This window comes from Scardinius erythrophthalmus, assembly GCF_964197995.2.
Source record: "Scardinius erythrophthalmus genome assembly, chromosome: 3".
Classification (NCBI taxonomy): Eukaryota; Metazoa; Chordata; class Actinopteri; order Cypriniformes; family Leuciscidae; genus Scardinius; species Scardinius erythrophthalmus.
Window position 1 is genome coordinate 59,824,354 of NC_138223.1, and position 18,629 is coordinate 59,842,982.

Genomic DNA, 18,629 nt, shown 5'->3' on the forward strand with positions numbered 1-18,629 from the left:
GGAGTGATCCAGCTCTCAGATTTAATCAGAAATATCTTAATTTGTGTTCTGAAGATGAACGAAGGTCTTACGGGGTTGGAACGACATGAGGGAGAGTAATTACTGACAGAATCTTCATTTTTGGGTGAACTAACCCTTTAGTGTGTGTGTGTGTGTGTGTCTAACCGTGTGATTGGCTGACAGGATCAGGTGGACTCCGCCCCCCCGCTCCACATCTGCCTGTCCAGGTTCGTGCGCTGGCTGCAGGGCCTCCAGCAGGAGAGGGGCGTGGCCTATGAGACGGACAGCTCTGGCCCCGCCCCCTCTGGACACGCCTGCGCTTTCGTCACATGGTCAGGTGAGAATCACTCACTCACTCGTGTGTGTGTGTCTCGCGTAGGTTCTAGGGCTGTCAAAATTGCTCAAATGACGTTCGAATATTCCCTCTAAAAAAATACAAAGAGACATAACTATTTGTATAGGTAGTTTATTTAAGTTTAAACATATTTGACAACGTATTTCCTAATACACAAAGCACAAAAACAAGTAAATCAACTAATGGCCAAGACCGCAGACCTCACTCTCGCTCGCTCGCTCACTCGCAGGCACTCTCTCTCTCTCTCTCTCTCTCTCTCTCTCTCTCTCTCTCTCTCTCTCTCTCTCTCTCGCCCTCATGCTGTGTTCACACCAAACGCGAATAGTGCGTCTGGCGCAAGTGCTTTCAATGTTAAGTCCATGTAAAGACGCGTTTACGCACGTCTGGAGGTCCTGCGGCGCGAATGAGGCGTCACGCTCTCCGTGAGTCAATTTTGCTTCAAACTTTTGCTTTTGTCGATATCAATACAATATCTGTTCAGTCAGGACAGTAGCCTACACTTTAGTAATGTTTCTGTTTAACGTTAACACTTCTTCCTGTGACCTGTCCCTGACCCTCAGACAGCCGCGCCTCTGCCACCGTGGGCGATTGTCCACATTCGAATGTTCATTTTCACCTCGAAATTCTGTTTTTTAAAACTATTCCAATATATATTCGAATTTAGAATATTCGTTGACAGCCCTAGTAGGTTCATGTGTAACGTGTGTGTGTTGATGTAGAAGGTTCATGTGTAATGTGTAGTGTGTGTGTGTGTGTGTGTGTGTGTGTGTTGATGTAGACTGGGATTTGGGTGTGTGTTTGCTGTACGAGTGCAAGCGGAAGCAGCTGAGAGTTCCTGGAGCTCTGAAGAGCTGGATCGACCTGCGAGCCACATACAAGGTAACACACACACACACAGCTCTCCAGCACAGGCTACACACTGGTGTGTGTGTGTGTGTGACTCTGGTGTGTGTGTGACTCTGGTGTGTGTGTGTGACTCTGGTGTGTGTCAGCTGTTCTATAACAGGAAGCCCAAGGGTCTGAGAGGAGCTCTGCTGGACCTCGGCATCCAGTTCACCGGCCGAGAGCACTCAGGTACACACACACTAGACAACACAATACACACACTAAACACTGAACACACACACACATTACACAACACACACACACTAAACACTGAACACACATACTAAACACTATACAGTGAACACACACTACACACTTAATACTGAACACACACACACTCACTCTCTCACTCACACACTCTCTGATGTGTCAGGTCTGGTGGACGCAAGGAACACGGCTCTGCTGGCGTGGAGGATGGTGTGTGACGGCTGTTGTCTGACCGTCACCAAGACACTGCAGCGGGTGAGTGACTCCGCCCCCTGTGTGACATCACAGACAGGTGACTCCACCCCCTGTGTGACATCACAGCCAATCAGGAGCAAGCGCTGACGTTTATTACAGTAGCATCTTTCTCTCTCTCTCTCTCTCTCTCTCTCTCTCTCTCTCTCTCTCTCCCCCCCCCCTCTCTCTCTCCCCCCTCTCTCTCTCTCTCTCTCTCTCTCTCCCCCCTCTCTCTCTCTCTCTCTCTCTCAGGCGCTGGTGAAGGCCAGACCTCAGCGGGGAAACATCCGTGGAGCGCCGAGTGTGTGTGACGCTCCGCGGACGAGTGTGTGTCGCTCTGCTCCGAGTGTGTGTGACAATCCGCAGACGAGTGTGTGTGACGCTCCGCAGACGAGTGTGTGTGTCGCTCCGCAGACGAGTGTGTGTGTCGCTCCGCAGACGAGTGTGTGTGTCGCTCCGCAGACGAGTGTGTGTGTCGCTCCGCAGACGAGTGTGTGTGTCGCTCCGCAGACGAGTGTGTGTGTCGCTCCGCAGACGAGTGTGTGTGTTGCTCCGCAGACGAGTGTGTGTGTCGCTCCGCAGACGAGTGTGTGTGTTGCTCCGCAGACGAGTGTGTGTGTCGCTCCGCAGATGAGTGTGTGTGTCGCTCCGCAGACGAGTGTGTGTGTCGCTCCGCAGACGAGTGTGTGTCGAGCGCTCGTGCCGCTGGTCACCGTCCTCTCCAGCACAAACACAGCGCTGGGGAAGACCAGCAACACTGCGCTGGCCGGGCTCTCCGACACGACCTACGACCCCGAGAGCTCTGACGCCTGCTGGAGCGACGGAGTCCTGCTGACCGAGGAGGGGGAGGAGCCTGCTGCTCTGGGGGCGGAGCCTGATGAGAACCAGCCCATCAACACCACATCCGACCGGCTCAAACCCAGCATCTCCTGTGTGTCCACCAGTCTCTTTAAAACACCCGGACCGGTCCCGCACAAACACACACACTCACACACTCTCACACACACTGACCCGTACGGCCCACTCTCTCGCTTCTTAGGCCACGCCCCCTTCCGCGTCCACAGAGACACGCCCCCCAGCGCCCACAGAGCCCCGCCCCCCAGCAGGCTCCGCCCCCCTGGCCCCGCTGCTGCCAGTCTCCCTGGGAAGCGCACGGCTCCTCTGTGTGAGTGTGGCCGCAGGGCCCGGCGCCTGACGGTGGGGAACGGGGGCCCGAACCACGGCCGAGTGTTCTTCTGCTGCCCCGTCACTCGCCAGCGCTGCGGCTTCTTCCAGTGGGAGAGCGGGCTGACCACGGCCAGGACACCGCACGCCTGCAGGGCCACCGCCCTCAGATGAGCACACCACCTCTTCATCACACCACCTCTTCATCACACCACCTCTTCATCACACCACCTCTTCATCACACCACCTCTTCATCACACCACCTCTTCATCACCCCGTCATGAGCGGCCAGGACACCACACACGCCGGCAGGGCCACCGCCCTCAGATGAGCACACCACCTCTTCATCACACCACCTCTTCATCACACCACCTCTTCATCACACCACCTCTTCATCACCCCGTCATGAGCGGCCAGGACACCACACACGCCTGCAGGACCAGCGCACTCAGATGATTGTAAATTGTGTATTGTAAATAAGCATTTATTTAAAAGGTGACTTGAAATAAAAATTGTTAACACTTTACATGATGGCGTTTATATAATAATGCATTAAAAACGTATTAATCATGCCTTGCAATGCACCTGCGTTGCATTATAAAACTGATAACCACAGTTATAATACATTATGATCTTATCTATTCATTGTTACAACTTTAGAAAGAATAATGGGAAACGCTTTACAATAAGGTTCATTGTTAACATTAGTTAACAAACTAATAATGAACTGCACTTCTACCGTGTTTATTCATCTTAGTTAATATGCTAATTTCGACATTTACTAATACATTATTTAAATCAAAGGTTGTATTAGTGAACATTAGTTAATGCACTGTGAACGAACATGAACAAACAATGAACAGCTGGATTATTATTAAATAATATCAATAAATACTGTAACAAATGTATTGCTCATTGTTAGTTTAATACATAAATGAATGTTAACAAATGAACATTATTGTAAAGTGTTACCGAATAATCAATTAAAACATGATAAACAACCTATTTTACATATAACAAGGAATCTGCACATTCTAATGCATTTTAGTTGTTTATTACAAATTGCTTAATGCATTACAACATGTACATTACAAATGCCTTGTTAATACATAAAGGCTTCAAGTGTTGAGCAAATTTTTTTATTTATACACATTTCATTAGTTTATGAAAGAGAGTTCGTGTGATGCATGTTTATGTACCTTAATTTGAAACCGCCTCAAACGCGTTTCGTAATCAAATGTCCCTTTCGTGGCCCTGTATGACGCGTGCTCTGGAACGCTTGAAGCGCGACTGACACAAACACACGCGTGCCCGGAGCGCGTTTACATCCTCAGAGTTTCTTCATCACTTTTTTAATCTCAGGGAGATTTGTTTGATAAAGCTAGTCATGTCTGACACGCGCAAGAGGACGAGGAAGCGCTTCGGCGGGCACGCGCACAAGAGACAGAGGGGCTCCCGTGAGCTGGAGGTGGGCGCGCAGGGGGTGCTCATCACCTGCAACATGAACGAGCGCAAGTGCACGAGCGAAGCCTTCAGCCTCCTCAACGAGTACGCGGACGCGCTCTACGGCCCTGAGCAGGTGAGCAGCATGATGAGTTACTGTAGTACAATGCACTATAGAGATGTGTTACTGTAGTATAGTGCACTATAGAGATGTGTTACTGTAGTATAATGAACTATAGAGATGTGTTACTGTAGTATAGAGATGAGTTACTGTAGTGTAGTGCACTACAAAGATGAGTTACTGTAGTATAGTGAACTATAGAGATGTGTTACTGTAGTATAGAGATGTGTTACTGTAGTATAGTGCACTATAGAGATGTGTTACTGTAGTATAGTGAACTACAGAGATGAGTTACTGTAGTATAGAGATGAGTTACTGTAGTGTAGTGCACTACAGAGATGAGTTACTGTAGTATAGTGAACTATAGAGATGTGTTACTGTAGTATAGAGATGTGTTACTGTAGTATAGTGAACTATAGAGATGTGTTACTGTAGTATAGAGATGAGTTACTGTAGTGTAGTGCACTACAGAGATGAGTTACTGTAGTATAGTGAACTATAGAGATGTGTTACTGTAGTATAGAGATGTGTTACTGTAGTATAGTGCACTATAGAGATGTGTTACTGTAGTATAGTGAACTGCAGAGATGAGTTACTGTAGTATAGTGTACTATAGAGATGTGTTACTGTAGTATAGTGAACTATAGAGATGAGTTACTGTAGTATAGTGTACTATAGAGATGAGTTACTGTAGTATAGTGTACTATAGAGATGTTACTGTAGTATAGAGATTAGTTACTGTAGTGTAGTGCACTACAGAGATGAGTTACTGTAGTATAGTGAACTACAGAGATGAGTTACTGTAGTATAGTGAACTACAGAGATGAGTTACTGTAGTATAGTGCACTATAGAGATGTGTTACTGTAGTATAGTGCACTATAGAGATGTTACTGTACTATAGTGTACTATAGAGATGTGTTACTGTAGTATGGAGATGTGTTACTGTAGTATAGTGCACTATAGAGATGTGTTACTGTAGTATAGTGCACTATAGAGATGTGTTACTGTAGTTTAGTGTTCTATAGAGATGTGTTACTGTAGTATAGTGCACTATAGAGATGTGTTACTGTAGTGCACTATAGAGATGTGTTACTGTTGTATAGTGCACTGTAGAGATGTGTTTCTGTAGTATAGAGATGTGTTACTGTAGTATAGGGATGTGTTACTGTAGTATAGGGATGTTTTACTGTAGTATAGAGATGTGTTACTGTAGTATAGTGCACTATAGAGATGTGTTACTGTTGTATAGTGCACTGTAGAGATGTGTTTCTGTAGTATAGAGATGTGTTACTGTAGTATAGGGATGTGTTACTATAGAGATGAGTTACTGTAGTATAGAGATGTTACTGTAGTATAGGGATGTTTTACTGTAGTATAGAGATGTGTTACTGTAGTATAGTGCACTATAGAGATGTGTTACTGTTGTATAGTGCACTGTAGAGATGTGTTTCTGTAGTATAGAGATGTGTTACTGTAGTATAGGGATGTGTTACTATAGAGATGTGTTTCTGTAGTATAGAGATGTTACTGTAGTATAGAGATGTGTTTCTGTAGTATAGAGATGTGTTACTGTAGTATAGGGATGTGTTACTGTAGTATAGAGATGAGTTACTGTAGTATAGTGGACTATAGAGTCAAGTCAAGTCATCTTCATTTATATAGCGCTTTTAACAATGTAGATTGTCTCAAAGCAGCTTTACAGAGATAAGCGTATAATTTAAGGTAACAGAGATTGTTTCGGCTTTACAGCAGAGTTAAGTTATTTCCATCTAAAGTTAGTTTTAATTGATTTGGTTCCGTTGCAATGATCATTTGTTATTAAATTAGGGGCCGCTAAGACGACACCATTCTCTCTACACAGACTTTAAACGCGAACCTGTGAGAAACGCTGATGGCGGTCACATGCGCATTTAGAATGGGTTCTATAGTTATGTGCGTTAGAATATACGCAGGTTTGGAATTCCCTACAAGCCAAGCCTAAACAAAATACTTGTCTTTCCTTATAAATTTGATAAGGAATTTTATTTTATTTGTTGCTTTGGGGTAGGGCCGCAAGACGAATTTTCCCGACAACGCCTTATCTGTAGAGTGGTAGTGGGATCCTCCATAGGGAGAGACTAGTTGGCACTTCAGCACTGCGTTGTCATCGGTCCAGGTGAAGGTCCTTCGTCAGATCTGGATACGGCCTGGATCCGGCAGGCTGCAGGAAAAACCTTGGGATAAACACAGACACTAAAATTAGCGTAGATGCCATTCTTCTCGTGATGTAACGAGTACATCAGGATTTTTGGGAAGTGTTCCCGGTTCCGGCTGACCTAATCTATGCAGCATAACATTAAATTATAGAAGTCTATAATGTATTATGTGAAAGCTAGGTCAAAGAGATGTGTCTTTAATCTGGCTTTGAACTGACAGAGTGTGTCTGCTTCCCGGACAATGGTAGGAAGACTGTTCCAGAGTTTTGGTGCTAAATAGGAAAAGGATCTACCGCCAGCAGTGGATTTTGATATTCTAGGTATAATCAACTGGCCGGAATTTTGAGATCGTAATAGACGTGACGGACTATAATGCGTTAAGAGCTCGCTCAAGTACTGCGGAGCTAAACCATTCAGTGCTTTGTAAGTAATCAGCAATATTTTAAAATTTATGCGATGTTTAATAGGGAGCCAGTGCAGTTTTGACAGAACCGGGCTAATATGGTCATACTTCCTGGTTCTGGTAAGAACTCGAGCTGCTGCGTTTTGGACCAGCTGTAGTTTGTTTATTAAGCGTGCAGGGCAACCACCCAGTAGACCATTACAATAATCTAGCCTTGAGGTCATGAACGCATGAACTAATTTTTCCGCATTTGTCAATGAGAGCATATGACGTAATTTAGATATATTTTTAAGATGGAAAAATGCAGTTTTACAGATACTAGACACGTGACTTTCAAATGAAAGATTGGTATCAAAGAGCACACCCAGGTTCCTAACCGACGACGAAGACTTAACAGAGCAGCCATCAAGTGTTAGACAGTATTCTAGATTATTACGTGAGGAAGTTTTTTGTCCAATAATTAGAAACTCTGTTTTTTCAGAATTTAGAAGTAGGAAATTACAAGTCATCCAATTTTTTATATCCGCTATGCATTCCGTTAATTTTGTGAATTGATAGGTTTCGTTAGGTTTTGAAGAAATATAGAGCTGAGTATCGTCAGCATAACAGTGAAAGCTAATGCCATGTTTCCTAATGATATCTCCTAATGGTAGCATGTACAGAGTGAACAGCAGCGGTCCTAATACTGAGCCTTGTGGTACGCCATACTTAACCTGTGATCGATGAGACATCTCATCATTTACTGCTACAAACTGATAACGGTCAGATAAGTATGATTTAAACCATGCTAGTGCATTTCCTGTAATGCCAACATAATGTTCTAATCTATTTAAAAGAACGTTGTGGTCGATGGTGTCAAATGCAGCGCTAAGATCGAGTAACACTAATAGAGAGATACAACCACGATCGGATGATAAGAGCAAATCATTTGTGACTCTAACGAGAGCTGTTTCGGTACTATGGTACGGTCTAAATCCTGACCGGAAATCCTCGCAGATATCATTTCTTTCAAGAAAGGAACACAGTTGTGAGGATACCGCCTTTTCTAATATCTTTGACAGAAAAGGTAGATTCGAGATCGGCCTGTAATTGACTAATTCTGAAGGATCAAGTTGCGTTTTTTTAACAAGCGGTTTAATCAAAGCCAGCTTAAAGTTTTTTGGTACGTATCCTAGAGACAAAGACGAATTAATGATATTAAGAAGAGGATATATGACCTCTGGAAGTATTTCTTTCAGTAGCTTAGTCGGTATAGGGTCTAACATACATGTTGTAGATTTAGATGATTTAATGAGTTTAGTAAATTCTTCCTCTCCTATAGCAACGAATGAATCAAATTTTTCCTCAGGGAGACTACAATGCACTGCCTGATGCGATACTGTAGTAGACGGTTGCATAGTTATAATTTTGTCCCTGATATTATCAATCTTATAAGTGAAGAAGTTCATAAAGTCATTGCATAATGTGTTGCTTGGAAACTTCGGTGCTTGAAGCTTTATTTTTCGTTAGTTTAGCCACCGTTTCAAATAAATACCTAGGATTATGTTTATTTTCTTCTAATAGGGTTGAAAAATAAGCAGATCTAGCAGCTTTTAAAGCCTCTCTGTAAGTAATTGAGCTCTCTTTCCATGAAATGCGAAATACCTCTAGTTTTGTTTTCTTCCAGTTGCGCTCCATTTTTCTGGCTGCTCTCTTAAGGGCCCGAGTGTGCTCGTTGTACCACGGCGTTGGACTATTTTCTTTAATCTTCTTTAAGCGCAACGGAGCAACTGTGTCTAAAGTGCTGGAAAAGAGAGAGTTAAACGTTTCTGTTGTAATATCTAGTTCTTCTAAGCTATCTGAGATGCTGAGATGATGAAACTGATTAGGAAGATTATTAATAAAGCAATCTTTAGTAGCAGAAGTGATAGGTCTCACATATTTGAAACACGGAGTCGGCTTTGCAGCCTTGGCTAAATGCAAATTACACGAGACTAGGTAATGATCTGAGATGTCATCGCTCTGCTGCAGAATTTCAACGGCATCCACATCTATTCCGTGTGATAATATTAGATCTAGAGTATGATTACGACGATGAGTAGGTCCTGACACGTGTTGTCTAACTCCAATTGAATTTACAATGTCTTTAAATGCCAATCCCAATGCATCTTTTTCATTATCGATGTGTATATTAAAATCACCAACAATTAGTACTTTATCTGCAGTCAATATTAATTCTGATAGAAAGTCCGCAAATTCTCTGATAAAGTCTGTATGGTGCCCTGGTGGCCTGTATACAGTAGCCAGCACAAATCTCAAACGTGATTTATCGTTTACACTATATATTTTTACATTAAGCACCAATGCTTCAAAAGAATTATATTTAAAACTTGATTTCTTAGTGGTTTTGAAACTATTACTATAGATTACAGCAACACCACCCCCTTTGCGTTTCAGACGAGGCTCATGTTTATAACAGTAATCTTGCGGGGTTGATTCATTTAAAGTAATATAATTGTCTAGTTTTAGCCAGGTTTCTGTCAAACACAGCACATCTAGGTTATTATCTGAAATCATATCATTAACAATGAGTGCTTTTGAAGTAAGCGATCGAATATTCAGCAACCCAAGCTTTAGCATTTGCTCATCTGTATTATAGCTGTTTTTTATTTGTTGAACATCAATTAAATTTTTAACCTTAGTTGGGTTTAAACGTTTTTTGGATTTCCAAATTCGGGGAACAGACACAGTCTCTATATGATGATATCTAGGTGAAAGAGGCTCTATGTGATGGGATTTATCTGACCTTGGTGACGAGAGGCCGCTAGCAGACGGTCGGTTTAGCCAGTCTGTCTGCTTCCTGACCTGAGCCCCAGATTGTCATGTTTGAGCTCTAAGACTATGAGCCATATTACTAGAGAGAAGAGCAGCACCATCCCAGGAGGGATGAATACCATCTCTTTTCAACAGGTCAGGTTTGCCCCAAAAACTTTTCCAATTGTCTATGAATTCTATATTATTAAGCGGACACCACTTAGACAGCCAACCGTTAAGCGAACACAATCTACTAACTATCTCATCACTCCTGCGAACAGGAAGGGGGCCAGAGCAAATTACAGTCCTTGACATCGTACTTGCAAGTTCACACACCTCTTTAATATTAATTTTGGTGATCTCCGACTGGCGGAGTCGAACATCATTAGTGCCGACATGAATAATGATCTTAGAGAATTTACGATTAGCATTAGCCAGCACTTTTAAATTTGCTTTGATGTCAGGCGCTCTGGCTCCCGGCAAACATGTGACTATGGTGGTTGGTGTCTCTATTTTCACGTTCCGTGTAATAGAATCGCCAATAACTAGGGCACAATCATTCTCAGTGGGTGTTTCACTGAGCGGGGCAAATCGATTTGTTATGGTAATCGGAACGGAAGAGTGGTTTTTAGATCCGCGACTAGAGCGATCCCTCACTGTCACCCATTTGCCCGGCTGCACAGGCTCTACTTCAGCCAGAACCGACTCATGTAAAGTGTGCACTATTCTATGCGCATCCAAAACATCTAAAGCACTAGCACTCTTACTATCCTCAATTAAAGTTTGGATGCGTGTTTCTAATTCTGAAATCTTCTCTGTCAACCTAACTGTCTCCTTACATTTATCACATATAAATCCTATATTGTCGACAGAGAAGGCTATACTAAACATGTGACATGAAGTGCAAGTGACAATAACAGGACAAGACATTACTCACCGTGTTTGTTGAGTGATTCTTACTCACCTGAGCTTTTTATGAACTCAAAGGCGCGGACGCGCGAGAGAAAAATAAATAAATAAAATAGCTGAGCGCACGGGTGGCGCGTTAACAGGCTAGCGAATTACTAGCGTTTTGTGCTAGTAGTACTAATAACAAAAGCTAGCGATGTCAGGTTAATCTGAGATGTTGGGTAAAATGTAGTAGTATAAACAACTAGAAATGGTAGTAAAATGATGGTTCAAAACAAAGAAATATATGGCTAAGACGGAGCTTATCGCACCGAATCAAACAAACACACTATAGATAGTGCACTATAGAGATGTGTTACTGTTGTATAGTGCACTGTAGAGATGTGTTTCTGTAGTATAGAGATGTGTTACTGTAGTATAGGGATGTGTTACTATAGAGATGTGTTACTGTAGTATAGAGCACTATAGAGATGTGTTTCTGTAGTATAGTGCACTGTAGAGATGTGTTACTGTACTATAGAGATGTGTTACTGTACTATAGAGATGTGTTTCTGTAGTATAGAGATGTGTTTCTGTAGTATAGAGATGTGTTACTGTAGTATAGGGATGTGTTACTATAGAGATGTGTTACTGTAGTATAGAGCACTATAGAGATGTGTTACTGTTGTATAGTGCACTGTAGAGATGTGTTACTGTACTATAGAGATGTGTTACTGTACTATAGAGATGTGTTACTGTGTGTTACTGTACTATAGAGATGTGTTACTGTACTATAGAGATGTGTTACTGTAGTATAGGGATGTGTTACTATAGAGATGTGTTACTGTAGTATAGAGCACTATAGAGATGTGTTTCTGTAGTATAGTGCACTATAGAGATGTTACTGTAGTATAGAGATGTGTTACTGTAGTATAGAGATGTGTTACTGTAGTATAGAGATGTGTTACTGTAGTATAGAGATGTGTTACTGTAGTATAGAGATATGTTACTGTACTATAGAGATGTGTTACTGTAGTATAGTGAACTATAGAGATGTGTTACTGTAGTATAGTGCACTGTAGAGATGTGTTTCTGTAGTATAGAGATGTGTTACTGTAGTATAGGGATGTGTTACTGTAGTATAGTGCACTATAGAGATGTGTTTCTGTAGTATAGAGATGTGTTTCTGTAGTATAGAGATGTGTTACTGTAGTATAGGGATGTGTTAAGTCAAGTCAAGTCAACTTTATTTATATAGCGCTTTTCACAATACAGATTGTATCAAAGCAGCTTCACAGTATTAAATAAAATAGTACATCAGTGTTTGTTTCTGGTGTAAAACATCCACGTTTGGTAATGCAGATCAATAGCACTGTTGAATCGATTAATCAAATTAAGTATCCCCAACTGAGCAAGCCAAAGGCAACAGTGGCAAGGAACCGAAAAACTCCATTAGGTGACCTAATGGAGAAAAAAAAACCTTGGGAGAACCCAGGCTCAGTCGGGGGCCAGTTCTCCTCTGGCGTTTATGAAGTAGAGACCGGATTTAACTGTAAGATTAAAATATTATATGAATGCCTGGCTGAAGAGATGCGTCTTTAATCTAGTTTTAAACTGGGAGAGCGAATCTGAGCAACGAACAGTATCAGGAAGGCTATTCCAGAGTTTTGGTGCTAAATGTGAAAATGCTTTCCCTCCTTTGGTGGATCTGGATATCCTAGGTATGACCAGAAGCCTCGAATTTAGTGATCTTAAAGAGCGCGATGGATTATAGGGCGATAGAAGATCCGTTAAATAAACTGGAGCTAAGCCGTTTAGGGCTTTATAAGTCAGTAGCAATACCTTGTAATTAATACGGAACTTTATAGGTAACCAATGTAGTGATGATAAAATTGGTGTTATATGGTCAAACTTTCTTGATCTAGTAAGAACTCTAGCGGCGGCATTTTGGACTAACTGTAGCTTGTTTATTGAGGATGCAGGACAACCAGCTAATAAAGCATTACAGTAATCTAGTCTCGAGGTCATGAATGCATGAACTAGCTTTTCTGCATCAGAAACAGATAGCATGTTACGTAGCTTAGCAATGTTTCTAAGGTGAAAAAAGGCTGTTTTTGTAACATATGAAATATGATTTTCAAAAGACAGGTTACAATCTAATATAACACCCAGGTCTTTTACTGTAGAGGATGAAGTAACAGGACATCCTACTATGTTAAAGTTGTATTGAAGGAGGTTTTGTGGGCGGTTTTTTGAACCGATAAGTATTACCTCTGTCTTATCTGGATTTAATAAAAGAAAATTGTGCGTCATCCAATCTTTTATATCTTTAACACACTCTGTCAATTTGGATAATTTAGCGTTTTCATCCGGCCGTGATGAAATATATAGTTGAGTGTCATCAGCATAACAATGGAAACTAATTCCATGTTTCCTTATAATATTTCCAAGTGGCAGCATATATATTGAGAATAATAGAGGACCTAACACAGATCCCTGCGGCACTCCATAGTTTACTGGAGTTATGATCGATTTTTCTCCGTTTAAATAGACAAAATGGTAGCGGTCAGATAGGTATGATCTGAACCAGCTTAATGCTTGTCCTTGAACACCGGTATAGTTTTGTAGCCGATCTAAGAGTATTGTGTGATCTATAGTATCGAACGCAGCACTAAGATCAAGTAAAACTAGTATTGAGATACAGCCTTGGTCAGAAGCTAAGAGTAAATCATTTGTGATTTTAACGAGCGCAGTTTCAGTGCTATGATGCGGCCTGAACCCAGACTGAAACTTTTCATAGGTGTCATTTTCTTGCAAGAAAGAGCCCAGTTGGGCAGACACAACTTTTTCTAGTATTTTAGACATAAAAGGAAGATTTGAAATGGGTCTATAATTTGCTAGGTTATTTGGGTCTAATTGTGGTTTCTTAATGAGAGGTTTTATAACTGCCAATTTAAATGTTCTTGGAACATGACCTACAGATAAAGATGAGTTAATAATATTGAGGAGAGGCTCTTCCACTATAGGTAACACTTCTTTCAATAGTTTAGTTGGTATGGGATCTAATAAACATGTTGTTGTTTTAGAGGAAATTATAAGTTTATTTAACTCTTTTTGTTCCATAGTTGTAAAGCACTGTAATTGTTCTTGCGGGGTGATAATCGAGGCTGAATTATAAGGCGCGATTGAAGATTGAACGTTTACAATTGTGGATCTGATGTTTTCTATTTTCTCAGTGAAAAAATTCATGAAATCATTACTACTAAACTGTAACGGAATATTTTGTTCAGGTGACGCTTGTTTATTTGTTAGTCTAGCCACGGTGTTAAATAAGAACCTAGGATTGTTTTGGTTATTTTCTATTAGTTTGCGGAGATGCTCAGCCCTGGCCGCTTTTAGGGCCTTTTTATAGCGTGACGTACTGTCTTTCCAAGCGATTCTAAAAACCTCTAAATTAGTTTGTTTCCATTTACGCTCTAAATTACGGGTTTCTCTCTTTAGAACACGAGTAGTATTGTTGTACCATGGTGCTTTAATTTTCTCTCTGACCTTTTTTAGTCTCATAGGTGCAACAATATCCCATTTTCCAGAGAGAACGGTGCTCATAGTGCTGGTTAGTTCGTCTAGTTCATCTGTTTGTTTAGGTTCAGGCAGCAGCTGAGACAGATCCGATAAGCAATTTGAAAAATTATCTATGGTGGATGGAAGGATTGTTCTGCCTAATCGATAACGCGGCGCAGCATGATATATTACCGGGGTACGTAATATGCAAGTTACCATGTAATGGTCAGTTACATCATCACTTTGCGGAATGATATCTATATCGGTTGGATCGGTTCCATGTGATATAATTAAATCGAGTGTATGATTAAAACGATGAGTCGGTCCGGTAACGTTTTGCTTAACCCCAAAGGAGTTTAATAAGTCTATAAACGCAGCCCCTAACGTATCATTTTGATTATCTACGTGTATGTTAAAATCTCCAACAATTAATATTTTATCGACATTGACCAATAGATCTGAGAGAAAATTTGCAAATTCTTTTAGGAAATCAGCGTAAGGCCCTGGCGGTCTATATATGGTAGCCAAGGCTAAAGATAATAGGGATGTTTTTCTATCATCTAAGAGCGTAACATTTAGTACAAGTACTTCAAATGAAATAAACTTATAACCCGTTTTCTGAGTAACATTGAGAATATCTCTATAGATAGTTGCAATACCGCCGCCACGACCAATCAGACGGGGCTCGTGCTTATAGGAGTATCCTGATGGAGTAGACTCATTTAGACCGAAATAATCATTTGGTTTAAGCCAGGTTTCAGTAAGGCAAAGTACATCTATGCTATTATCTGTGACTATTTCATTTACAATAACTGCCTTAGGTGTGAGTGATCTAATGTTTAGAAGACCTAGCTTTAGAAATTGTTTTTGTTTACTAATAGCAACATTTTCTGTTTTAATAACAATTAGATTTTTCCTAGATCCTGCAGTAGATTTATTATTTGATCGCACTAAACGAGGAATAGACACAGTTTCTATGCAATGTTCTACACTACTATTTATATCAGTTAATTTGGTGCAGCAGAGACTATGATTTGGACTTTTGGTTACTAGTCAAAAGGTATTTAACGTTTTGGAGATGTTATCTGACAGAAGATCCGATCCGAATCTACTTGGGTGTAAGCCATCAGCACGGTAAAGCCTAGGACGCTCCCAAAACAGATTCCAATTATTTACAAAGAGCAGTTTCTGCTCATTGCACCATGACGTTAACCATTCATTTAGCGCGAATAATCTACTAAACTTGTCATGACCTAGACGGTACGTGGGAAGCGGTCCTGACACAATGATCGTTATATCAGGCGATGTGCTGCGTACCGTATCGATCAGATTCCTGAAGTCTTTCTTCAGAACTTCCGTCTGGCGCAGCCTTATGTCGTTCACTCCCGCGTGCAATACCAAAGTTCCGACGCGCTCGTTATCGTTCAGAATCTCGGGAACGCGAGCAGCAGGAAAGCAGTGACTGTGCACCTTATTTTTACCTGATGTAGCATGGACGTGCCGAACAATGGAATCACCGATGATCACAGCATCGCGTTCTGTTTCGCGAAGAGCGGAGAAGCGGTTTTGTGTGGATATCTCGAAAACCGGGAGGGTCGGAGAGGGTCTTGGTCTAGACCTGACTCGCGTCTTCCGCTGCGGAAATATCCAGGCTTCGTGGTGGCGTGTTGGAGCCGGAGTGAACGAGACCATGGCTGATCGCGACCTTGGCGCTCGGAACCGATGCTGAGTAACGCACGGAGTAGACGAGGTCGGAGTCAGCGGGTTAGTAACATTAATCTCTGATTTGTGAGCATCAGCGCGTGATGTTTCAAGAGCTAAACGCCGGTCTATCAGCTCGGCCTGTCTCACTAAAAGGTCGTGGATCTGTTTCTCAACAGCTTCCAGCTCAGACTGTACCGCGTGCAGCTCAAATGTGTCCTCACCTGCACCAAAAGGTAGACTACTTGCATCTGATATATTCGCCATTTTAACAGATGGACAGTAAGTTAGCAACGACACTACCAGTGATGCTATCAATTAATACTAATTTCTGACAAGCGTCTTAGATATAATCCGTCTTTTAAGTGGTACGGGTGTAGAGTAGACGCACGATAGGTGAAAAATGTTTGTAAGTGAGTGTTGAGAAGACGCGTTCAGCCGTGATCCCCGGGAGTAACCTATAAGAGTATCCAGCGTAGAATCACTAACAGGCTTGAGACACGTCTGCTCAACAGTCCGCGTTGTAACTATGAGGTTTGAGCAGTAGTGCTTCTCAGTGAGGAAAAGTAGAAAATGTTTGTTGTAAGTAAGTTTAAAGAGTAAAATCAAGAATTATAAATCAAATCGATAGAGCTCCAAAGACAACAACGCGTTCAGACGCGACGCATGCGCATTCGACGTAGTATATGTGTTATATGTAGTATATGTATTACTGTAGTATAGTGCACTATAGAGATGTGTTACTGTAGTATAGTGCACTATAGAGATGTGTTACTGTAGTATAGTGCACTATAGAGATGAGTTACTGTAGTATAGTGCACTATAGAGATGTGTTACTGTAGTATAGTGCACTATAGAGATGTGTTACTGTAGTATAGTGCACTATAGAGATGTGTTACTGTAGTATAGTGCACTATAGAGATGAGTTACTGTAGTGCACTATAGAGATTATAGTGTGTGTGTTCAGCCCACAGACTGCCTCAGTGAGGATGAGGAGGATGATGAAGACGCTGAGGCTGCGCTGAAGAAGGAAGTGTCTCAGATTCAGTCGTCGATGAAGAAGCGTCAGCAGAGGTTCAGTGCGCTCGACAGCGGAGCCAATAACGTCGTGTTCATTCGCACGCATGGAGTCGGTGAGAGAGTCAGGTCAGAGCGTCACATGAGCTGCACCTGAACAGGTGATAACACTCTCTCTCTCTCTCTCTCTCTCTCTCTCTCTCTCTCTCTCTCTCTCTCTCTCTCTCTCTCTCTCTCTCTCTCTCCCCCTCTCTCTCTCTCTCTCCCTCTCTCTCTCTCTCTCTCTCTCTCTCCACCCCCCCCCCCCCCCAGACCCAGAGGAGCTGGTTCATCACATCCTGTCGGACCTGCACCAGACGAAGAAGAGGAAGTCTCGTGTGATCCTGCGCATGCTGCCGGTCAGCGGCACGTGTCGGGCGTTCCCGGAGGACATGGAGAAGTTTCTGAGCGAGTATCTGGAGCGCTGGTTCAAGGCGCCGCTGAGGGCCACGTACCAGATCTGCTTCAAAGCCCGAAACAGCAGCCACAGCAAGAGGGACGACGTCATCAAGGCCGTCGCTGGTACGTCATCGTCATCATCATCATCATCATCATCATGACTCACTCAGAGATACTTCACTTCTTTCATTACTGGATGAAGAGTCTCTTGAATGAATGATTCAGTTTTCTTTGGTTTAAGAGCGCCGTTTGCTTCTGTCTCTTGTAAGATGAATGTGTGTGTTGCGATGGCTTTCAGGTTTGGTGGATAAGATGAACCCGCTGCATAAGGTGGACCTGAGCAACCCTGAGCTGAGCATCATCATAGAGATCATCAAGAGCGTCTGCTGCGTCAGCGTCGTCACCGACTACATGCTCTTCCGCAAGTACAACCTGCAGGAAGTGGCGAAGGAGCCCACCAATCAGAGCGCAGGCCCGCAGGAAGCAGCGAAGGAGCCCACCAATCAGAGCGCAGGATCGCAGGAAGCGGCGAAGGAGCCCACCAATCAGAGCGCAAGCCCACAGGAAGCAGCGAAGGAGCCCACCAATCAGAGCGCAAGCCCACAGGAAGCAGCCAATCAGACGCAGAAGCGCGAGTGTGGAGAGACAGCAGAGGGCGGTGACGTTTCCACCGGCAACGGGAGCAAGGAGGCGGAGCCTGAGTGAATTGGCTGTGCAGACGCCGCGTTTTAAAACCATTTTTACATCATTTGCGTTTGTGTCCTGGCTTTTGTTTTTTAAGCAGCGTTTCAGTGTCAGCAGGATTTCACACTAATACTTTGATTTTACTGTTTGTATGGTACTCTTGTGTTATTTCGAACACGTTTTCCTCTGGAAATACGAGGTGTGGAAATGAAATAAAGAACTTAAGTCACATGTGTTTTACCAGTAATAATGTCTGTTTTTAATTTTTGAGCCAATTTACATCTCAGGTGAGAGTGTCTGTGGAATATGAAATAATGTGTAAAGGTGATGATACATTGGGCAACTTTTTGAGCAATGTTGCTGGGCAATCTTGCCGAGTGATTGTTGCTTGGGCACTTTCCCATTGAAAATGGGCAATAAATTGCTATCTGGATAATTTAGATCGGTCGTGGGCCCTGTGTCTCTTCTAGTTGCCCGTTGACGGCAACATTGCCCAGCAATATTGCTCAAAAAGTTGCCCTGTGTATCATCACCTTGAC

General features: G+C 42.5%; 2 protein-coding genes across 2 annotated transcripts in view; both read left to right on the forward strand.

Moving 5' to 3' along the window:
* The window catches only part of eri2 (ERI1 exoribonuclease family member 2), a 6,914-nt gene extending 3,533 nt beyond the window's left edge, over nucleotides 1-3,381 (forward strand). Inside the window, exons 5-9 of the mRNA XM_081362191.1 lie at nucleotides 184-337; nucleotides 1,134-1,234; nucleotides 1,348-1,429; nucleotides 1,614-1,702; nucleotides 1,934-3,381. Of these exons, the coding sequence (XP_081218317.1) occupies nucleotides 184-337; nucleotides 1,134-1,234; nucleotides 1,348-1,429; nucleotides 1,614-1,702; nucleotides 1,934-3,019 (1,512 nt within the window). The 3' untranslated portion in view covers nucleotides 3,020-3,381. The remainder of the gene's footprint in view (nucleotides 1-183; nucleotides 338-1,133; nucleotides 1,235-1,347; nucleotides 1,430-1,613; nucleotides 1,703-1,933) is intronic.
* A 657-nt stretch (nucleotides 3,382-4,038) lies between these two features.
* Nucleotides 4,039-18,321, forward strand: thumpd1 (THUMP domain containing 1). Its single transcript, XM_081361428.1, has 4 exons — nucleotides 4,039-4,424; nucleotides 16,919-17,084; nucleotides 17,281-17,529; nucleotides 17,705-18,321. Exons 1-4 carry the CDS (start codon nucleotides 4,233-4,235, stop codon nucleotides 18,109-18,111), a joined length of 1,014 nt encoding a protein of 337 aa, XP_081217554.1. The 5' UTR covers nucleotides 4,039-4,232; the 3' UTR covers nucleotides 18,112-18,321.
* Nucleotides 18,322-18,629: the final 308 nt, after the last annotated feature.